Raw genomic sequence first — 24498 nt, forward strand, 5'->3', positions numbered from 1 at the left:
AAACTGATAGGCAAATTTCAACAGATTCATGGCTTTGAGGGTGTTAGTGTGGAGGTTGGTGGCTGCTTGGTACACTAAAAAATGTACGTTCCAGAACAAGAATTCTGTCTTCTCTTACTGTCTCATGGTTGGTCTCGCTTATATTTTGAGTTTCAAACTCTCATTTATTGCAACACTTAAAAATAATATTTCATAGTTTTTCTGTCGTACTAATAAACAGCAAAACATTACCAACTCAAATTAAGTTTCTAGTCATCATGGGAAAGTGGAGTTTAACTGCCACTATTTTTACTTGTATTGTGATAGCGCCTCTCTCCAAATGAGATTAAGGCCTAACTGCACTAAACTGCTAGCAAGGCCTTCCCTCCTTCCTCGCTTCCTCCAAGGAGACAGTACAGGAATCGCAGAAATTACTTCTAGATTAAATGCAATGTGACTCTTGTACTGGTAAGTGCAAGGTGGTGTTCATACTGCTCCCTGGGAAGTGAGAGTGTACAGTGCAAGGCCTGTTTAATTGGACTTTGCTCAGCTTGACAAGTGAATTGGCAACATCACAGTACTCCCAATTAAGCTGTTTTTTCCTGTAAAATTAATGGAATAAATCTACTTCTGAGAAGGCTGGGACTTACTGTGACATTACGGGAAGAGGAGGCGAGGGAAAAAAAAGGTTGCCAGAAGCTGCAAGTTGAATACGTGAGGGTGGAGAAGTCAAACTGTATGAGCATATTTTGATAAATATTAATGAATTAATTTGTATTTGGTTTACTTAGATGATCTATAAAAGCTTTAAATGGTCCAGCAACTTAGTATTTTTGCCATTGTAAAATTTCCCTAATGTTGCTTTCATGAGGCCTTTTCAGGATCAGTAGAGTACTGGTGGCCATGTCTTATGCTCGAATAGCATTATTTCTGACGTGACTGTAATAGTTGGCCTTTGGCATCCTGCCTAACCATTCATCCAGGGGCATGGCATCAAGCCAGCATGACAGACACACCCAGTTATGTCTAACTGCTTAAAATAATTGACTCATTTTACCTAAAATGATCAAACAGTTTGTGCGAAATTAAACAGCTCTGGTACATCTTAATAGATTACTAGCTAATTCTAAATTATTAAAAAGACAAAACAGATTCATTAAAAGGCCTTTTCTCATTGTCACATTTTAGTTACATACTATTATTGTGGGAAAGCTCTAATAATGACACTGTAACACTCTCAGTTTCTCTTTCTTTAACAACCCAGATGCTTGGTGCTGACACATTCCTAGGATTTTTCTGTGTTAGATAGCTACAGCGTGACGGCTATTTTTAAGAGAGAGAGGAGTCTGAAACAAAAACTTATATCCAGAATGTATAACATCCCGCTCTAGATGTGAATCTTTTTGCCTGGGGCCTCTGCTTTTTCAAGAGAGTTGCTCATGTAATTTAATTTCTTGTTATATACTGTTGCATTCTATATATAGATATGTATTTAGCATGTGATGCTGGTATTCAGATCCCCTTGCTTCAGACTTCCATCGAGATAAAAATTTTATGTTTTGAAATAGAGTACTTCTAATTCTAATATCACTTATTAAAACAATTCCACTATTGACAAGTAAATAGATATTCATGATACATTCATTGATGTTTTTGCATAACATCATAATTTACTGTAAGCCACTCTAAATCATGTTGTGAAATATAGGCTGTATTTAGGAACTGTTTTTTAAAAATTGGTCATGTCAAACTCATAGTGAAGCCAATATTAATTTTAGCATAGCATCCTGTGCCTTGTTGCTGAACTCCCAAAACTATTCTCTCCTTAGGGAGAAATGTGTTGGTTTTTTTTTTTTTCCTTCATGTCAGAAGTGACCAAAATCACTAATTTCTGTAGCTTTTTTAGCCCCAGCACAATACACTAATTCACCACATAATACACCCTTATAGCAGTCTTCAGTACTTAAAAGGACCTGCAGATGAGAAGGGGAGCGTAGTGATAGGACACGAGATTTCAGACTGAAAGAGGTTAGATTTGAACTAGACAGTCGGAAGAAATTCTCTGCTGTGCGGGTGGCGAGGCACTGGAACAGGTTGCCCAGAGGAATTATGGATGTCTTGTCCCTGGAAGCGTTCAAGGCCAGGTTGGACGAGGCTTTGAGCAACCTGGTCTGGTGGGAGGTGTCCCTGCCCATGGCAGCAGGCTTGGACCTGTGTTCCCTTCCAACCCAAACCATTCTGTGCTTTACAGTGCAGTAGAGAATACAGTTGAAACGTGTGTATGACTATAGTATAAAATTAAACATTAAATGTGTGTTCCTAAGGAACAGTAACTTTTCTGTTTTCTGTCTGCATTTATTGTAATTATCATTTGGTGTTTGTAAAGAGAAACAAAAGCTTTGCAATCTACCCATAAGGGAAGCCACTTGTTTTCGTGGTATTAGTCTTCTTACCATATTGTCACTGAGCATTATTCTCTAGCTTTGCCAAAGTATAAGGAGCGTTAGTGCTAGTAATTTGGGGATTCTGCATGTAGCTAAGGATCCTGCTCTAAAGACAAAAGTGGATGTGCCGTCCCTTTCTGCAGGAGTGCAAGTACAAAGGTGCCTGAACCAGACGTTTCTTCTCTCATCTCTTTCATTGTCCTGTCGACTCATGTTTTTCTTAGTTCCCAGTGTTTGCTCATCATCATGCAGGTTTTAAGAGAACTTCTTTGTGTTAGTTAGGTGTAGTCATACCTCAATAGAAACTGATGCATAAGGAATATATTTTAATAACACAGAACTAAATTCTTAAAAACATTCTTGTTCCTTGGTAGGAAGCGTAAATAAATAAATATCGTAAGTATCTTTGTTTCGTAGTACTATACAATCTTGCCAATAGTTTCCAAATGAGAAGTAGCTTACCTGTCTTTTTTTTTTTGTTTTGCAGAGGAATGATGAAGAGGCTGTTGTGGATAGAGGTGGAACTCGCTCCATTCTCAAAACACATTTTGAAAAGGAAGATCTAGAAGGTGAGAGATTATTCTTCTGTGCCTTATATTGTCTCTTTCTTCTGAAAGTACTGAAATGCAATTCCAATGTGTAAACTTACAGATTTGAGCAGGGATGCAAAGAGAGTGAACAGGGGAACAGAACCTCATAGCTTATTTTTAAAAAAGAAATATTATTCTTTTCTTGAAGCAGTGCTCAGGTTCAGACTATGGCAGAAGGAATTTGCTAGTTTTCAATGATCTATAATCAAGTCCTGTAACATGCATGTATGACTTTGGATAAGTCTTTCTATCTTTAAGTTTCCAAATATGTAAATGCAAGCAGGGCTGATGATTTAGTACTTATGATGGCTTCTACACTTGCTTTCCAATCCTCGTGTAGTTGCCTAACTGCATCTTCAGCTAACAAAAACATTCTGCAGAGTGATAGATTGGACAGGTACTTGACAAGATACACTGCAGAAACCACCAAACATCAGCATGTAGAAGAGAAGGAGAAGTTGTGAGAACTGTCTTATGGCGTTGGCCTAATAATTCAGAGTTGCCTTTCAGTTTGTTTAGTGGATCCCAAACTGGTGGCTGCAGGGGTAAGTGGCTGCTGGTGGTTCAAGCTAGCAATTGCAATTTTGGACTTAAGCAAACAACTCCCTTTTTTGAATTTCGCACTTGTTCTTCTGTAGTCTTCAGTTCCTTGATCCTTGGACAAAGTGAAACTGTTCTATCTGGTGTCCTTAGAGAAACACCAGATTGAATAGTAGGGGCTTCCTTCCCTTCTCCAGAATATTGACTCACAGAGTTTTTTGTGGGGTAAGCCCCCCTCAAAACCTGTCCTTTTGCTGTCTTTTTACTGATGATGGTAAGGTGGCATTTAAAAAAAAAGAAAACTTTCTGGAGAATGACATCTTTAAGCTCGGTCACATGGGTAGACTGAAGTGTTAAAGACAATCAGGTTCCACATGTGGTGACATGGAACCTAAAGCCTCATCTCAAAATGTGAACAACTAATTTAAAAACTGTATTTAATTATTTTTTCCCCCACAGTCCTGTATGTGCAGAGTTGTTCCCGTGAAATATCAGTGAAAATAGTCTTTCAAAAATCTGCGCCTAAGATGTTATCAATAGAAATTGGAACATGACAGTGACACCCCCCTCATTCTTTGCAACAATTTAAATTGTTCAGAACACTGAAAAATTTGGTAGTTAGCCAATGAGTCTGCTTTTCTTTAAAATAAAATCACACTGCTTCATAATGTTCTTACAAAATGGTTATTCGATGCAGAATCCTTCATAATGCAGTTAGCTTTCTCAGATAAATTTCATATCCACTCGAAGATCAGATCAGATACATCTTTAAATATATAATCACTGCATCCAGAAATACCAAGTGATATAAAAAGATGTGAAGAGACTGTAAATTTTAATATCAAGTTGCTGCTAATAGCATGCCCATTTGTTTCACAGCATATCTAGGCACTTTTCCGTCTGGAAATGGCGGATGTGACTCACAAATGTCACTGTCTTATCCAGTGTACATTGTGTTGGGTTTTGCTGAAAACTTACTTGTTTTCCTAATGACAGAACAACTATAAAACGTGAAATTATATAATCAGGTGCTAATTGCATAGCTCAGTAAAAATCATATAATTAGATAATTAATATGCATTATGTAATTGGCTCTTTGACAGACATTTAATTGGGTTTGTGTTTTAAAAATGTAAATAGATAGTTACTGAATATTCTAGCAAAGACTAGTTTTGACAGGGTTTCAGTAACATTTCAAAAACTGCGATTCGGACGAAGATCTAAAGGTTGTTTAGAACTGAACATCAGCAGGCAATTTCCTCCTATTAAATAGTAAAATTAATGTTATGTATTTATTATAACATTAGAACAATATAATTATTATCAACAGCTATTAATAATATACAACTTATTATAAATATTTTATGTATTTTGCTATTTTTAGCTTATCAGCAAAATACTAATTTAAATGCGTACTAAAATTTCCATGTGGGATTTCTTGACTGAGCAAGTAGTTCTACTTACGTATCTTGGGGCAGCCATTGTGCAAATATATTGCAAGTACATATCTTGCTGAAAGCATGAAAGTACCATGGTGATTAGCACTGCCTGGAAGAACAAGACCAGTATTTTACCTTGTTCTGTCTAGATCAGTGTTTTCTTTCCCTGAGCCGTATATGAAAAATTTGAGGAGATGGGACAGGAACTGCAGTACTAGTGGGAACAGAAGTGGTCCTCGTCCTAGCTAGTACACTTGCAATTTGTACTTCAAATTGTGTCTTTTTACTTAAGCTTTGTAGTGCCTCAGAGGTGGATTGTTTGCAGAGCTTTGGCGTTCTGATTTGCAGCATAAATGATTTTTCGATGTAATTCATTCTTCCCAAGGAGTAAGGTCAAGATCGGTCACTAATACTGAGCAGGTCATTTGTCTGACTGTTGCATTAATGAAAGGATGGCGAAACCATTTTTAACAGCAAAACCATCTCCCCTGCTTATAATCACATATTTTACATGTTATTTTTGTCCGTGGTGGAATTCCTAAATGAGAATTGGATGCTCAAGTACGTAGTGGCAAAAGGACAGGTTGTACGTGTACCTGTACTGGGAGCAGGTAGGTGAATTTTCATAAGCAGGTGTACACATCAACAAACCGTTGCACTCAGCTTGCTCTCCGTTGTTGTCTCTGGCTGGCTGACATTGCTAACGTGCATGTTCAGCAGCAACAGTTCTCTGACCAAATGGCTATACCTACCTTTTCTCTCATAGATTAAAAATATTTCCGTTGATCTCTGTATGTTTAGGTGTCTCAGATTCAGATCACGTGCCGAGACACTTGGACTACGTAGATACGCCACAGGATTGGCGCTCAGTGTACTTTGACTGTGGTCTTTTGCTCGTGCCCAACATGCCAGCTGCAAATGAAGATGCCTGTTCCGTGGCTGCCCTTGCTGGAGGTGCTCAGCTGCAGATCCTGGATTTGTGTGTCAGGATTGCAGAGCTGCTGGGGGTAGTACTGTGGCCTGGTTTGAGAAGCAGCTTCAGTAGGGAGATGGCTAGAGATGCAATGGTGAGGTGGAGGTCCAGCTGTGACTCGGGGGTGAATTCTGGCTCTGTTGGAGGAGATTGCAAAATGGTCCTTCAGAGAAGTCAAGATTTTGCTTAAGCTTCATATTTTTCACACTTTTTATCTGTCTGAGTGGTGTGGGAAAATTTGTCTCGTGGGAAATCAAGTTTGCCATCTTTCCTGTCTCTCACAACATGTAAAACACTGTATCCAGTATATAAATCACTGTACATGAGAATATACATTCTGACACTTTTGACCAAATTTAGATTATGTGGAGATTACTGAAAGTCACAAAAGACTTCAGGCCAAATTAGAAAATAAACATCACTAGGACAACATTGAATATGATGCAGGAAGCTGAGGATTTAAACTTAATAAGCCAAAAATTAATTTGAAATGTTAGCGTGCTTGTAGAGATGTTTTGGTATTTAACAACCTACATGAAGATTAATTTTGATGGTAGATGTCATGCAGATCAAAAAGAGAAATCTGAGATTATCAAATTATTTTGTTTTAAAAATGGTTATTTTAGTTATTATTTATTTTTAGATTTGTTCTAGCGTGTGACAATAATTTAAAAAATATTTTAATGAAATTTTGATTTTGTACAGATCAGGTTAATATATGAAAAACTTGATGTGATTGATCACCAATCTCCATATATTATTTAGTAAAAATGCTCCAGATACTGAAGTAGGCTTCTATTCTCGGCGACTGCTCATTTTTTATTGAAATAACACGTTAGTGGACCTGTCTGCTTCTGACATTGTTTGCCTGAAAGTTAATAGGACCTAGCAATTTAGAGCACTGATAGAACGTAAATCTTACTAACCTGGTGGCCTTGGTTCAGCCTTGCCCTCACGTAGAAGCAAGTCAGCTACTAATTCTGCTTGGCCAGACAGGAACATCGACCAAGGTCCCTCCTCCCTTTGGCTGCCAGGACGCTGCAGTATTGCGAATAATTTGTTAGCCCGTCAGTACAGATCTCCTGCTCCAAGCTTGCTTGCCTCTGCTTCCCTTGGGTGCCCCGTTTATCCTGAAGTTCACTCTGACCTACCTTGATGTTCCTCGAGGCAGTTTGTTAGGCTTAGAGGGGTAGGATATAAGCTGTGGAAGTAAAGAGTTGGAAAGAGATTCGGGTTAGTCTGTGCCTGTAATGTCGGATGTGGTTGTACAGCTGTGGGTCTCTACAAAGAGGCCTTCTAGAAGGAATCATTTTGGCTTTACAAGCTCAGAATTCTTGAATTTGTTGCCTACTAGGTATTATATGTTCTAGCTTGTTCCATTTGTCATTTCCAAGGCACATTTTTCTGTAGTGCCTCTCATCTAGTTTTGTCTCCTTTTCCCCATGTCTCTCAATATTCAAGTGAGATTAAGATCTCACGTTTCTCCCAAGCTGTACTTGCACTCTTGCCTTGGCAATCGTCTGGTTTGGTCTCTTCACATGAGTCTCTCGTTGGCTCCCAAGTGTTCCCGTGTGCCAAGGGTTAGGGTGGGGAGGTGGTTCACCATGAAGATTCATGAATAACTCTGCAGGATGTTTTCACACAATTTCTGTTAAAGTTTGCATAAGAAAAATAATTAAAGCAAACACTATAATGTTGGCTCAATTACGACGTTTTTTGTTGATCATAAGCTTTGGATTTTGAAGTTTGACTTTGTTCTGAGCTTCACTGACAAGAAATCTTTTCAATGTTTGTGAGCACTAGTATTTCAAAATATTTTACCTTGTGAAATTCTGATAAATGAAATTAGCATAAACCAACTTGCTCTTATTGGTGGAAGCTGCAAAATTGCACCACTAGAAGACAGAAACATTCCATTTTTAACAGACAGTTGTGCTAATACTGAGTTTGCTTTTCTTTTTTTAATGCTTGTTGCTAATTTAGAAATATAGGTCAAATTCTTCCCTCCAATAACCACAGCTTCACATTCCATTAGTGGAAAGTGTGTGTGTGTCTGAGTGAGTCCTTTTACATTCTGTGTCTGCTGACTTTTTTTTTCCTGTTGTCTGTCGAGGCCCAAGACCTGATCTCATGATAGGACTGTGCACACATCGCCTCTAGACTCCTGGAGCAGTATAGGGAAATCAGAAGTGAACATATGTGCAATTAAAAAGACTTTTTGACGCAGCCACAACATGTACTGTTAAAAGGAGATGTTTGCTGGGAGGGCAATGGTTGATTTGGTTTCTTTAAAGGGTCCTTAGTTTTAATGATTTCAGTGAGATGCTCTTATTCCCCATATTCAGTATGTCCTTAGTGTTCTCTTGGGCCAGGGATATTGTTTTAATTTTTTTTCTATATACTTTCTGTTGTACTTGACCCTAGAACGTAAGTTACATGTATGACCTAAAAAAATTTGTGAAGGCTTTCTTGTCAGTTCCTCAAAATTATAGCACAGCAAAAAGATGAAAATGTGCCTTAAGCAAACCATAAGCACAAACAGACATGTAAACTGTTGGTTTAGGAAGCATTGCTTCTGTCCTTCCTGCTTTCTCCTTAGCTCTGGCTCCTTGCTGCATTTCAGAAACGAAATTGTGAGTCATGTACTCTTCACTCCTACACACAATTCACCATAATCACTTTTTCTCCTGTAAGGAAAAGGCAGTTTTTAAAAACTCTACATGGACTCTACTCTGGTTTTCTGTCTCTACCTCACTGTTCATTTTTGAGAGGATGGAAAATTGCATTTGGTGTAGCTTTAGCTGGCAATACATAAAAGGGGCTTCAAGGCACTGAGTGTTTCCCAGAGGAGGGAGAAACCCCTCCAGGCCTGCTGAGGTCAGCAGTCATTTGAGACTTGGCTGGAACCACTGGCAAAATATTCTCTCTCAAGACATCTTGACTTTGCAGTGTTTCCTTAGTAGGTCACAGAAACCTACCTGTGCTCTTTCTGGAGATGTTTCAAGACCCATCTGTTCCCTTATCTGCCCTGTCCGTCATGCTGGTGAGCAGGCACCTGAAAGCCTTGGTCTCAGCAGGTGCCTAAGGGGAATTCAGATCGTTCCCAGTGGAAGTCAGATGTACCACAAGCACCTGGTGCTCACAGATGTTCAGATCCAGGACAGGCACTTTTGATGCAATGGGCACCAACTTGGCGGGTTTACTAAGAAGCTCTTGGAGCTCTCCTGGTATCTGCTTGAGTCCCACATGCCTGGGCTAACACAGATGCCTCTACTGATGGAGAAGCAGGGAGCTCAACATACTTCATATGTGTGTTTTCTGTGTTAAAATTATGTTCGTAGGGGAAGTGGAAGGCACTAGGACAAAATACCTGTACTATTAGAGTTCCGTTAAAAAGATCTTAGTTCCTCTAAATTAAGGGAAACCTTTTTAATTCCTTCATCTCCATTTTCCCTTGCAATGTCACATCAACTAAGACAATTGTAATAGGATTTTCAGAGGTTCCTCAGTTGTCAAGCACTGTAAATTATAATTCCTTTCCATTTATTTAACGAATAAGATGGGTAGCTAGCACAAGATTCTGTTTTAAAGACCCAGAATGCCAGGTTCTGAAAACCATTTTTAGATGTTACATCTGTCGTTTTCAAAGGCTATACAGAAAGTACTTGCTTTTCTGTGGTTGTCTTTTTAGATGATTAATCTGCTATTTGGTTCTTAAAATAAAATTTAGATGTAAGGAACAATTCTTCTTTGGAATACAGTTAACCCCTCAACCCCCTTCTAATTAGATTTTATTCTGAGACATGTCTCTGCAAGGTCAGCCTGACCTTCGTACCAGGGAAGGTTGTGGAGTGGTTCATCCTGAGTGTTCTCACACGGCCCATGCGGGATAACCAGGGAGTCAGCCCCAGCCAACATGGGCTTATGAAAGGCAGGTTGCTTGACCAACCCGATCTCCTTCTGTGACCAGGTGACCCGCTTAGTGGATGAGGGAAAAGCTGTGGACGTTGTCTACCTGGACTTTAGTAAAGCCTTCAACACAATCTCCCTCGGCGTCCTGCTAGAGAAGCTGGCAGCTCCCGGCTGAAACAGGTGTATTCTTTGCTGGGTTAGCAACTGACTGGATGGCCGAGCCCAGAGAGGTGTGGTGAATGGAGGAACAAAATCATAAAATCCTAGTCTTTCCACGATGGGGCTCTGTTGATGTTAATGTAAGATCAGTTGTAAAAGCTCAGGAAGACCAGATAAATCCTGTGGCTCACTGATATCTAAATAAATTCTGATTTTTAAATTTATAACATAAGTTAAACATAACATAAACCGTAGAGAGGAATAAACTTCTCTTAGCGTAGAAATTCTTTGATTTATTTTGAAGTGAGAATTAGCAGAAGTCCTTTTTGATCTATTAGATATATTTTTTTTCCCTGAGAAAGGACAGTAGACTCTTAAGAGCCACAAATCTGCATGTTTGTGCCTGAGTGCATTTTATCTGCATATTTTTCCATGGATCTGATTATATGTGGCTATCTATGTGCGCATGCACAAAATATCTTACAATATATTCGTCGTGGTCCTTGGCTGAGAGGTACAGAATAAAGAAATGTTTCAAGTATGATTTTTCCCACTACAGGATGGTTCTTTGAAAGAAAGGAAAACCAAACTAAACTAACTGATGAAATATAGTAATAATAAAATAAACTGTAATGGGCCATTTCAGCTGTTAATGTTTTTTTGCAAGTGAACACAACCATTGGAAAATACAACTGAAAACCACCTGAGTTGTAAACATGGAACAATTCATAAAACATGAATCCATTTGTAGATTTTTGACTAACAACTTCAGTCCTTTCTCAGCTGATGGGACTCTACAGTGCATGGTGCAGGTGATAAAATTGTCCAAAAGTGATGGCCAGGTGATGGTATTTTTGAAGACTTGGCTTTAAAGAGTTTGTTTGCTATGCTCACCTCTTAAAAGGGTTTATAAATTTTGTGTTGGAATGGTTTATGGGTTCTACCTGATGTCCACAGCAGGTACCCTCCTGTAACTTACAGTTGATACTATGTCCCATGCCTTTGTTGCCTTGCCAGAAGAATGAGAAATTATGGTCTAATTGAGCTAGGCATTGTGCAAACATACAGCAGAGCAGAATTTTACAATATGTAAGTAATATTCAGGCATTTTTAGATGGCATTCTGATTAACTAAATAATAAAAGACACAAACAAGCTCATAAAACCAAGCAAGCTCATTTACCTTCTTAACAGTAGATGAAAAATGTCCTTATATAATAAGTTATAAACTACAGGGAACGAATCTGAAACCTACTGGGTGTTCTGCAATTGACTTCAGACAAATTGAAATTATAGATGTTCCTTGGAAAATTTAGTCAGTTTAACAGAGATCTTACAGTAAACATAGGTGCTGAAGTTAAAAATAAAAGGTCTTCTTTACCCAGTTTTGCATTTTTATGGAGGAATTCTGCTTCCAATGGTGTCACTTGGAATTTTACTTCTGATACCAGTGATGTTCAGGAGCTATCTGCAATCTGTATTCATGTTGTGCTGAGACAAGAATCTTGTAATAACTGCTTTTGTGCACAACATTAGAATGATAGAGTCTAGATGGTTCTTGGGACTTGCTTATGGCAATAGCGAATCCTCATGAAATGTGGAATTTTTTGAAAAATCTTGTTTTGGAAAAATCCTAGGTTTAGAATTGCAGTTTAAAGTTTCGTTTGGTATTTCAGTAAGGAGTTTTATAATGAGCAAAGTTCTCGTTTATTCTCATCTTCAAATTATTCCCATGTTTGAATAACATAAGTCTTCGGTGGAATTAAAAAAAAATAGATCTCTTGAACTCCATTGGAGCAGGTGTGGATGCTCTGTCCCACAGTAATGCAACAAGAAATTGTCTGTTGGAGAAGATGGGCTGTTTCTGCCCTGCTTTGTGCTGGAGACTGCAGGGGACCGTCATGGTTAACAGCCCAGTCTTGGGAAATGTATAGAGCTCACTGGAAACTCTTCTTTAACAATGTCTCAGTCAACTTCTGCAAGAAAAAGTACCTGACATTCTGGGCACTAGTTCATGAGCTTTACCATCAAAAGGTTACTTGAGGTAAGGTCATTTATTCATTGGATTTCTTTTATCATTTGTCTTTTTTTTTCCCCTGCTTCTATAATTCACTGTCATTTTGCCAGCAATTTGGAATTAATTATTTTTTCTTTTGTTCCGAGCTGGTCTTTTTTTGCTCCACGGTTGTGCTCTTTTAATAAACCAAGCTTCTTAACTCTTTCAGATTTTTTCTTTTTTTTTTCCTCTATCATTTTTCTATAGAAAACTATTCCCTTTCCCCTATCAGTTTCTTTTTTTCCCTTTTACTTGCTTGAACCTTGTTACAAGGACTTAATTTACTCTATGTTTTTTGAAATTATGCCTTGGTAGAACTCATATGGAAGGAATAAAACCTATTTTGCTTTTTTCCTCGTTGCCCATTTCTGTTTCCAGGTTCCTTTTTTTGTTTGTTTGTTTGTTTGTTTTTTCGGATTTTTTTTCCCACATTCTGGTTGTGTAGGGAGAATTGCTGTGCTATTCAGACACACACGAACGTTCTGGCAGTTTAGGGCCTGTTTTCAGTTTGCTGAATAAAGAACAGCTTACACTCAGGTCCTGAGTTCAGCCCTTGAAATTAATTGAAGTCTGAACCTGAATCTACATTTCCAGATGCAGAGAGAACCTGAGCATTGAAGTGACACCGAAATAGGACAAGCACCACTATCACAAAGCAAAACATTACTAAAATAAAAAAAGTGATCTATTGGCACCTCTGGAAATTATTAAAGACTTAGGAAGGGTAACCCCATAGCTTTCAAAATGTTGTTTTGGTGTTTTTCTACCCAAGGAAAGGGACGAGGAAGTGTTGAGTACATGACTGCTGTCCTTCACTATCTTTTCTAATGAATTCTTTTTGTGGAATACATTTTTCCTTGTTTCGTGCACCACTGATTTCAGTACATCTGACATACACCAAAGGCAGCAGTTCTCTTTAAATAATTTCTTGGGTTATTTGAAGAGAGATCTAATAAATAAACACATAAATAAATAAATAATTGAATGTCAACCCGTGACCCTTGCTTCAGAAAAGGTCTCCTGACTATGAAAAATAGTCTCCCAAAAATTGATGCCTCTGCTCTCTAGTCTCGTCTACATGAATCGAAGTTGAGGAAGTAACTTGTGTGATGTCCAGAGCCTTTTCTCCAGCCTTTTTATCTCTGCCTCTGCAGAGAATTCCTGTCAGCCTTGGATTTCTTTGATGTTCTGTGACAAATGCTGCCTTGCTGTGTTTTCTGCCCCTGCTGGAGTTTCCATGGGATTAGAGATCACGTGCTAGCTAGGCTTAATGTTCTTGACCTTTCTCCGATGATTGACACTGCTGAATGAGTACAGCAAAGCAGCAAGTACCCACTAGCTGTGTTAGGCTCATTTCAAGGAGAAAATGAATGTTATCTGAGATGAGCAATCTGGACTATGTCTTTCTGCTGAGTAAATGTAGGAGACCTTCCCATAATGAGTCATGATTCTTTACCCATTTGTTCTGTTTTGCAGTACTTCTGAACATTTCCCCCGTGCTTCCACCTTCTAAATGCTTTAGTGTGCTCTGATCACATAGCTAAGAGAACTTATTTTTTTTCTTTTTCCTTTTCCCTTCAGTGAATTTCTCACAAGAATTCTGTCAAGGTTTGGCTCATAAATAGCAATGAGTTTTGTAAAGTTCCTGTACACACAAAGCAAACAGCAACTTTACCAAATGTTCAGTGCAGAGGGATCCATGTGTCTCTTCATGTTACTGTTTTGGAAGACGTTTTACAGAACACCTGTCTGGCTTTAATGAAAGTTCACACACAGAGATGCAAATCTGAAGAAAGGGAATATAAATCTGGTGCTTCAGTACTGGAGGTTGTGTATCTGTGATGCTACAGCATCATTAATGATGTTTTAACTATTTTAATAATCCGTAGTATACAATTACACAATTATAATTACTGTACCATTAATGCTATATTATGGTTATTGATCTTGTTGTTACGCTGTCACAGCTCCCTTTTCAAGGCAACTTTTTTTAAACCTGTAGGCCATCGAACATTGTTCATTGGAGTTCACGTGCCACTGGGTGGAAGAAAAAGTCACCGACGCCATAGGCACCGTGGACATAAACACAGAAAGAGAGACAGGGAGCGAGATTCAGGATTAGAAGATGGGAGAGAGTCTCCTCCTTTTGGTAAGATACATTTTACTTTTGCATAGATTTTTTAATAAACATCTGTTTGATTGTGCATGCTCTATCCTGACACCGTTAGCAGTGGGATTTTGGAGAACCCACCAGAGCCTCTCCAGTTTCTACTGGAGAGCCAAGATTTGCTCCTCTGATGAAGGGCAGCAGCCAGTGGCAGTTCAGTACATGAGAAATCTCACTAGTTTCTACCCCTGTAGAAGACTTCCATAAGTGTTCTCATAAAGGTTGAGAAGGGTTAAGTGCTTTATGGCACCAGCTGCCCTCAGGAAGGCTTTGGAATATTTGTCTCTAGAACACAACGTAAAGAGTTGTTACTCTTTACAATTAGTTTTGTAATAAAGTTGACATTGCTGAAGCTGCAGTGTTTTATCAGATAGGAACTGTGATCCATATTGTGGTTGTTTTTTTCCTTGTGTGACGCTGTAATGTGCCGTGTGAGATGAGTCTGCTGAGGACTTGAGAGCAAACAGGAGAAAATACCTTTCAGTAAATGAGCCTGATATAAAACTCATGAAATTCTCAAAATTTTACATTAAAAAACATTACAGAGATCAGAAATAAGGTAATCAAGGATAAATTAATCAAACTGTGTCTCAAAACATAAGAGACTATTCTTTGCTGTTCAGAAGCAAGAAGTATGCGTGCTGAAAGTACTGATGATTAAATATATTATAAAGAGCTTGAAATACTATATTGAAACTGGTTTTTTTTGGAAAACAACAAAGTACATAAATTATTAAAATAGTTTTCAAAAAGAATATGCATATATACACATAATGTCAGATTAAAAAGAAAAAATTTAAAGTTATATTAGCCAAGAAGTGAGATATGTTAAACTATGAAGCAATGTCTTCTGTTGAGTCATCTGGTTTTATTTATGTGCCAGTATGTGACATATTTTGGCTGGGAATTTAGCTCTGTTCTTTCAACTTCTGGAGACCTAAGCTTCTGCCCTTCCTAATGCAAAAGTTAAAAGAAAAAAAAGAAAAAAAGAAATTAACTCTCTGAATATGTCCTTAATAGTCATTGAAAGTTATACATACAATAAAATGTACTGTTCAACACAGTGAATATCAGTTGATGTTCAAGACAGCTCTAATATGAAAAAAAGAATTTTGAAGTGCATTTTTAAGTTGTTGTTCACAGTGTACTTGTCTACAGGTGTACCTGTTTGAAAAAGTGCAGGACTGCACTTTTGTAAGTCTCATTTTCGCTTGTAAAGGTGTTATAATTACCAATTAAAGGATGTGTAGGTCATGTCACATAAATTTTACTTTTATAAAGCTGAGGATAGGCAAGATACAGGCCAGAAACATGCAAGTCTTCTCTGGATTAAGAATGCTGAAGATGCACTTCAGAATGCTTGGGTGATAGTAATTTAAAGGGGCCAAAGAGAGAACTACCTAAACATTCAGAAAAATCTGGAAATACCAATTTTTTCACCCTGAAATAATATTTGAGTAGTAAAACTCAAGGATTTGTCCCCTTGGCTGTCTGACTTCTGGAAGGTTGGCCAGCGAACCAAGTTTTGACTGAGCTTTGACATCTGTCCATCCAGGCAGAAATATGGCATCCCGTAGCAAAACCCCTTGTCTTATGAAAGCAAATCTGAAAATTACACAGTGATGGAGGAGTTAATCACGATCAAATCAGACAGACTATATCCAGACCCTTGCTTTTACCATGGATTTTCCTTACAGGAGTTTCAGACAGGTTGCTGCACTGCCTGGGCAGAAATGTTGCCTTTACAGGGAATATAAACATGGTTTTTCTATGCTTCATTTACACAAAGGGAGCAACAGATGCTTCCCACACTAAGTCTGAATGCACTAAACCTCAGTAATGCTTCTTAGCTCTCATTTCCAATGACCACGAGGTTATAACAGTACCCAGAGCATGAAGAAGCTGCAAGGAAGACAAATGCACTTCCTACTGTTTATGTGTAATTCGGTATGAGGGACTGCTACCTAAGAGAGCAGATCCAAAATAGCCTTTAATTTATGAATCATTCCGATTTAGTTAAACATGCAGAAGTGCTTAACTCCCTCTTTCTATAGACACCTGTTAACATGTTTCTGCTGAGTAGTAGGAGGCTTTATTCTTGGCAACTGGGAGGGAGGAGAGGAAAGAAAACATTTCGACGAGCAGGTGCAAGAAGATAGAGAAAGTAAGCACTGTGAGACCAGCTGATAGAAAACAATGCATTGAAGTAAGTAAGAAAAATACATTAGAATTTTTGTGATCCAAGAGAATAAATCAGCAGTGTTTTGAAGCAGTGAATTACGGAAGGAGGTGTAATAAAAGCCAAAGATGCAACAACTGAATAAAAGATGCTGGAACTAGTAAATGCCTGAAATGTTCAGACTTGAATTGTTCCAGACTGCTCAGTTAACCATGCATGGGATGAAGCATTACTTTTTGTCATATTTTATAACTGTATAATTTATAACTACATCTGTGAAGTACCATTAGGTGCAGATCTTGCTCTGCTGTCTCTGCTCCAGGGTCCTATGTGGTGCACATAGTGCTGTGGGGCTGTGAGGGCCCCTCTCAGAGTGGATGGGTGCCACCTGGTTCCTAGCCAGTGAAAAACAATTTTGTAAACGGCTTTCTTTGTATGAACGTGGCTAGAAAACACCTGTATTCAGTGTAATGCCCATGGCTGGGAGCTTCCTGGTAATCCCTTTGAATCCTGGCTGGAAAAGCTGTACCAGCTACTTTCTGATGGAAGGTTTCTGCAGAGAATAGATTTTTTTTTTTTTAAGAACATTCTGACGGCAGCTCATAAGCTTTTATCTTTTTTTTTTTTAATCTCCCACTGTCACTTTTCAAAAATAACCCAAGTGTTCTCATTGTGCAGTTTCAGAGCTTGTAGACAAATAATACATGGAATATATAGTTAGTCAAAATAAAAAGGAGTCCTGTCATTTTGGGAGCACAGATCCCTTAATCATGTTTTGGGTTTGTTTTCCCCACACCTGTTCTTTGCTGTCTGTTGCCTTTTGATGAGATGAGGTTGTACAAGGTGTTTCCATTTTACCATAATGACAGGCCTTTGAACTGCATAATTTGCTTGCTCATGTGGAGGCTTTTTTGGCTAGTAAAAATTGTGAGCTAAGTGCTATCAATATCTAGATTTTCACCATCTTGCCTCATAATTTTTTGGGAGGAAAGAAAAAAATCCAGTGAAATTATGTATTTGTCCTTCATAATAATCCTGCAAGGATAAATTATCCTTGTATTCTCCAACCAGGACAGCATTCTAGTTAAAAGTGCAGTAATGCTTTTTGTTTTCTTGAAGAGGTTTACCATTCCCAGTTGAAATAGTTCCCAGTTTCGTGCCCATTTTAAGCTCACCTCTTCCACAGCTCTCTCTCCGTGGGGTACGTGTTGTGGCTGCTCTGTGAATTAAGTTTGGGAATCGATGCAAATTAGAATTAGAGTGGCAAAAATGCCATTTCTAGCCTAGAGCAGCTCCTTGGTGCTGTTTGCTGGGGGGGCAGTGAGTGCCAGCCCCCAAGCTGGCCAGGACTGCTCCGTCGGCGCTGCAGGTCGTGGTGGCATTCAGAGCCTGGTTGCAGATTCCCTTTGGTGGGTAGGGTTGCACTTGCTTGGTATTAACGCGGGTTTTAGTGGCAATTTTCAATGGGTTTTGGTTTTTTTTGTCTGAAACCAGCAAAACAGCTCTTTTGTGCTTGCGAATTAAAGGTATTTTTGTTTCTTTTTTTAAATGGGAGGGAGAATAGGAAGACTTTAGCTCTCAGCAGGGTATCTTTAAGGACAGGTTTTGTGAGAATGAAGGCAGCTGTGAAGACTGGGGTTTGATTTCAGCTTCCTGTGCTCTCTCTAGGACTAGACACTGTTGGGGCTTGTGCCCTTTTAAGAAATCTGACTTTAATAATCTCTAGTTTTAAAGAAGCTTAGATCTGTAATTTGTGATACTGGATGCAGCAAGGGCAGCTGAGCAGCCTTGGAGGTAAGACCTCCAGAAGACTACACGCAGGGTTCAGGAAAGGCTCTCTGAAGGTAATGCAAGCGAAAAAGTGAATTGCAAAGGGGGACTTCTCTTGGTTACTACAGAGGCTTGAAGAAAATATAATCAAAGGACACCGTATTTGGTAACTAACCTTAAACCTTGAAGGGCTGTTAATGGGGCAGATTTAATTATTTGTAAAGAGCATGGCTGTTAAGAGAATACTCCTACTTAACTATAGACTTTGCTGCTGAAGGATGAACTTGGAAATACGAATCTCTGGGCAGCTGTGGAACAGATTGCAGCAAATCTGGATTAAAATAGTGTATCATAACTGCTTTTTTAAGAGTCTAGCAAAAAGAAGAGAATTGAAGCTTGGGAATTGTTCATATTGGTAGGTCCGAAACACAAGATTATTTGCCATAGCCCTGAGGTGATGGAAATAATTCATGTAAAGAAAATACAGAGAGCGCTTCCTGAAAACAAGATTATACTTGTAGGGGTAAAGTGCCAGAGGAGCAAGCGAGGGAATACTGTCTTGCATCCTAACACATGGTTTCTGAGGTCTGTGGAGAGATTTTCAGAAGTGTGATGTATGTCTGTTTACTTCTTCTATATGATCTAGAGTAATATAATTTTTGTTTTAATTTTGTGGTCCTGTGAATTTTTCACACCATTTCCTCTTAGTTTGAAAGGAGTTGTTACTGGTTTAAGCTGAGTTATATCAATTCACTCCCTGTCTGCAGCCTGTCCTGTGCAGTGAGCAATAAAAAACTTTTGTCTATTTAATATTACTTTAATGTGAGTATGTACGAGGATGAGGCATGGCTTAAATCTTACCTATGATGTTTACTATCTGATGTGAAGTTTTATTATATAAATTTTGTCTTAATGTTTAGCATGCTTTCTAATGTAGAAAAATAATTTTTCACCCCTATCGCTACTTACTCCAATAAGAATTAACCTACTAATACTACCCTTAAATGCAAGTTCTCAACAGGCTTAGAAATACAGAAACCTCTTCTAACAGTTGAGCTAGTAAAAGTGTTACCAGAAACAAGTTTTTGCACCCTTTCTAGAGTTTATCAAGAGCAGAGGACAAAATTTCAATACATTTTTTATGTACCTAAGGCTGTGTTTCTGCTTGTGGCATGACTTGTGCGGATTGCGTGCGGTTCTGCCTGATGGCAGGGCAGGTTTTCTCAGGGGAAATCCTGGCACGCGTTGAGAAGGAGATGTGGGTCACTCGGAGCGGTGCAGTGGAGCAGGTTTCTTGCTGGGCTTAATTTATGTGGAGGGCCTGAGAACGATCCTGCTTTTTTATCTGTGATGGGTTTGTGTCTGGCAGGTGTTTTTGGTAGTGGGGGAAGGATTGGGGGGGTTGCTCTTTGTGAAGCTTCCAGAGCCTCCCCCAGCCCGAGGTAAAGGTTTGACCCTCCTCTGGCCAAGGCCAGGCCAGTCAGCACCTCTGTCATCAATGTATTTAAGAGGGGAAACCTGTTGGGCCAGCCTCTTTGTCCTGTCTTTTGTGTTGGGGAGGTTTTCTTTTAGTGAGGAGGGCGAGGCGAAGAGAGCAACCATGCTGTTGGTAAAGACAGAGGGGGAAGGAGAGAACGGTGCTGGGGCAGAGATCTCCCTGAGCCTGTGCTGGGGTGGTGGGATGGCGGAGGACCCCATGGCAGGAGAGACTGACACCACGCAGGAGCAAAAGCTGCTCCTGAAGCGAACTGCGACTCTGAAGGAGGACCCTTGCTGAAGCAGAGGATACTGCAGCCTGCGAGTAGGTCCCACACTGGTGGGAAGGACTCGCATGGAAGAGGAGGATTATCACCCATGAGATGGACATCATGTGCCAGCAGGGGAAAGCTCTGAGGAGTCCTTTTCCCAAGGAGGAAGAGTTGAGTGATGGACAGACTGCACTCCTCATCCTCTGCCCCCCTGCGCTGCTAGCGGGGAGGAGGTAGCCCAGAAGAAGGGAGGAGTGGAGGAGGAAAGTGTATTTATTTGTATTTATTTCTCTCACTGTTCTACTATGATCTAGTTGATTTGGTTAAACTGGTGCTGGTAAATAAAATATTTTTTTCCCCAAGTTTACTCTGACTTTTGCCCATGACCGTAAGTGAACCCTCCTTGGCCTAATCTCAAAGCCGTTTTTATTGAATTTTCTACTTCTCCATCATTAAAGAGGCAGGGGTGAGCAAGTGGCTCGAACTATGACATTAGCCCAGCCCAAGTGTTGAAATAATGTAACAAATTAGTCCCGTTCATTTATTTTTTAATTTTCATTACCTTTTAGACATAGCAATAATAACATTAAGAATTTTTCTTTTACCTTAGCTCTGCTACTTTAAGTAGGGATAGACACAGATACTATTCAAGCCAATTTCTGTTTTCTCAGAACTTCAGAACATTGAGTGTCCTAGTTTGCAAATAATGTGCTTCTACATTGAGGATTAAGTTATCACAGTTCGACAGTCAGCAACTGAAATATTCTTTGATACTGTTTTTGAATCGCATATTATTCGTTTTCCGTATAACACATTAATGACATACTTGGTATTTATTACTCCTGTGAATAAGAGCCAAATCCATCTGGCAGCGCTCACATGAGTAATCCTGTTAACTGAGTTTTATAAGTAGAACAAACAGATCTAATTTAAAAAAAAGTGTTATTGTGTTCCTGTTGTTTAATTCTCTTAGATTTTGTCCCTGAAATAAAGTTATTGTACTATAAAGCAAACAACTTTATTTTTGGTTTTCAGTTTAGTGTTTGAAAGTCAAGCTGTGGCTTGCGGTTTTCAGACACCAGTACAAATGACAGCAGCAAAGAAAGATACCCAGAATCTAGCAGCTAGTTTTACTGGCATGTTAACAAGAAAGAAGAGAATTTAGTGCATATTTTGTCATTTATATAGATTCTTCACTGTTGTCAATCAGGTAGCTCTATGTTACACAGAAGACCCAGTAAGAGGAAGTAACAGCAGCAGGGTGTTTCCTTGTTGCTACTCACCTGACTTCAAGAGATTTCTGATCCTCTGCTTTCCTTCCCACGCTGAAAGCGTGCATTTGCATGAGCATCATAACTGTCATAAATCTGCAGCTCTGCTGTGCAGTGCTACTCATTTATTGCTTAACAGTAGCTGTTGCTGTAAATCAGTTCTAGTGCTGATTTTATCAAGAGCACAGGACGTTCCTGGCAATGCTTATGCTCAGATTCTCACTGCATTCCAGCTCTCTACTGAAGTAGTTTGTTTTCCATGTTCTGTCACTAGTCATATGCAGTTGCCCTTTGCAAGTTCATATCTGACTGAATTTTGTCCTTCTGGCAAATAGACTTAAGAAGTTGCACGCTTCTTGACCAGAACATAGTTTCTGGTCTCACATTAAATCTTGATGTTCTTATTTACTTCATCCTTCTCTAGAACATGCCAACATGTGACTGTGAGGAACATAAAGGATTTTTAAAAAAAATAGGTAGAGAGAGGCTGGAAGGAGGTCTAGAGTAGAGAACTGGGTTTGTTTAGTCTGGAGAAGAGGAGGCTGAGAGAAGACCTTATTGCCCTCTACAACTACCTAAAAGGAGGCTGTAGTGAGGCTGGTGCTGGTCTCTTCTCTCTAATTACTAATGACAGGACAAGGGGAAATGGCCTCAAGTTGCGTCAGGGTAAGTTTAGGTTGGACATTCGGAGGAAGTTCTTTACTGAACGAGTGGTGAGGCACTGGAACAGGCTGCCCAGGGAGGTGGTGGAGTCACCAACCCTGGAGGTGTTTAAAAAAAAAGTAGATCCAGCACTTGAGGCTGTGGTGTAGTGGTTAGGTGTGCTGGGATGAAGGTTGGACTAGATGATCTTCAGAGGTCCCTTCCAACCCCGAACATTCTGTGATTCTGTGATTCTGTGTGATTTTAAAGAAAAAAAGACGACTGAACAGTGAGCGAAGTAATAAAAGAAAGATAAAATAGAGGAGATTGTTGCTGTTCTTTTAATGATTGACCAAAAGTAATTTCTGTCCCCTTAGCTGTCGCCCTGCAGTTCCATTTTCTAGACTTTAGTAGTACCTGGGCCCATGTCTCTCTACCTTATCGTCTGTATTTCTTCCTGCATTTCTTTACACTCTGTTTAAACAAATAGACGTCAGGTAAAAACTGTCATGCATTGTGTGTGTGTGTGTCATTGATATAACAAGAATACTGCTGCTACTACTAAAGTTCATCTCTCCTATCAGTGGCCCGTTTAATTATTTTTGATCAATGCTGTATTTGGTCTTTAACTAGCATTCAGTGAGTGCTATCATCTCAGTTTCTCTGAAATTCAGAGAGCCTGAGGATCCTATGCAATGATGCTCTTCACTGCTAGATGGAAAATATGGTAGCTTGTCTTAAAAATATGGTTGTAAAACAGAACTTCATTTAGACAGCGTTCAAGGCATCCCTAAGGTGTTCTACTGGATAGTCACTTTTTCACTGGCAGCCTGGCTGCTATCAGCTCTCACAAAGAACTTTTGATTCCTCTCAGAAATCTATAATGCATTAGCAGAAAAGATAACTATATATTTCTAGAGAGACTGGGTTTCATCAAGAGTTTGTTCATTTGAGATTTGCATTTAACTAAGCCAATGGGATTTTTTTTTTTTTTTAATTATCAATATACATGTGCGTTAAGGTGCTTTGTGAATTCTGGAAATTTTCTGAGTGATATGAAAAAAGAATAGTATATCTCAAATACATTTAGTGATCTGCACTGAAAAGTTATGAAGAAAAAATAACTGGTAATAGGGGCATAAAGGGAAGACAGAGAGAGGAAGAACAAGGTGGGGAAGTTGGGACAGATAAAGAGCTTGTTCATCTGGAACATTATAACCATATAGGAACGGTTTACAAAGGGACAGGGGCTAGTAGGTGTAAATAGTGATGTATTCTTTTTGAAGGTCTCAGTTGTATATTTACATTAGAGAGGTTGCTTTTGGTTTCTTTCTCCTGCTAGGTACTACAAAGAATGCACGTTTAGTCTAACACCTTTGTGAGCTGAGCCACATCTGTAGGTTTAGACAAAACTGCTTTGTGGCAAAGTAGTTTTTGTAGCACTGGAGTAGAAGCCTTTTATCATCTCTATCTATCTGCTCTCTGTGCTGCCTTTTTTCTCAGAGATACTATCCCAGTGCAATAGTCATTGCTTCTGTACATCACATTCTATCTTTAGATGAGTTTGTTTAATTAGCAGGCTAGACAAGTACGGTAAATAAAGAGGTCTAAATCTGAAGGTGTTTGTGTGTAAATGTTACTGCAGCATAGCTACGCAGTAAGTAATAGGGATGAAAGAGTCTGGAAAATCTCCTGAAATTTTAGGTATTTGCTAGCTCAGGGCAAAAAACCTGTTATTCTGGACTTGATCTTTTTATTTTTTCCCCAGATACCCCATCACAAAGGGTGCAGTTTATTCTTGGAACGGAAGATGATGATGAGGAACACATTCCTCATGATCTCTTTACTGAGCTTGATGAAATTTGCTGGCGTGAAGGAGAGGATGCAGAGTGGAGAGAGACAGCAAGGTGAGTGTTTTCTTCAGTTTTTATCTATAGCTATTGGTTACTGGTGTATTGAAGAATTATTTCAAAGCTATGGCAAGCTCAGGAACAGATTTTGGATATAAGGCTTAAATAAAACTATAATTTTAATCCTTAGAGTGCTAGTATTACAAGAGCATTTATCATTTCCCAGAGCCAAATGTTTTCATCTGGGTTTATGAAATATAGGGCAGAATGAATATCAAGGGAAAAAAATCAAAGTGAACATACCATATATATGAATTAAATTTTACTGGTTTTATCTGTATTTTAGCTCAGCATTTTAAGAAACTTCCAAACTTTGTATTCTGTTTGGATCCTCAAGAAACCATAAAATTACCATTATAAAAAGATCAAAGCAAGGAATGAAATTGCTTTTGGAGCAATAAAACTTTTACATATTCTAACTATCAGTGAGCAGTTGATTTTGAGACTTTGATTATTCAATGTTGGATTATTTTGCTTTTGCAAAATTAGTGTGAAAAGACTGTTGAGATTGCATTTTCGCTGAAAAAAATAATATTGGAACAGAACTTTTTTGGCATGTTTGTTTCCTTGAGCAGCTCAGTGGGAGATGACTTGCTTAGTTTTGTTAAAACTTTACATTTCCCAGCAGTCATTGGGCTAGATCATCTTCAGAGGTTCCTTACAACCCCTACCATTCTGTGATTCTGTGATTTTTTTCCTTAGACCTTTAATTCTCTTTCC

General features: G+C 38.9%; 1 protein-coding gene across 1 annotated transcript in view; it reads left to right on the forward strand.

The window, feature by feature from the left end:
• The window catches only part of LOC104275053 (sodium-driven chloride bicarbonate exchanger-like), a gene marked incomplete at its 3' end in the record, with an annotated part of 45559 nt that extends 21784 nt beyond the window's left edge, over positions 1-23775 (forward strand). Inside the window, exons 2-4 of the mRNA XM_009870895.1 lie at positions 2911-2992; positions 14094-14240; positions 23637-23775. Coding sequence (XP_009869197.1) covers positions 2911-2992; positions 14094-14240; positions 23637-23775 — 368 coding nt within the window. The remainder of the gene's footprint in view (positions 1-2910; positions 2993-14093; positions 14241-23636) is intronic.
• Positions 23776-24498: the final 723 nt, after the last annotated feature.

The sequence above is a fragment of the Apaloderma vittatum genome, unplaced genomic scaffold (genome assembly GCF_000703405.1).
Source record: "Apaloderma vittatum isolate BGI_N311 unplaced genomic scaffold, ASM70340v1 scaffold13066, whole genome shotgun sequence".
NCBI classification, from domain to species: domain Eukaryota; kingdom Metazoa; phylum Chordata; class Aves; order Trogoniformes; family Trogonidae; genus Apaloderma; species Apaloderma vittatum.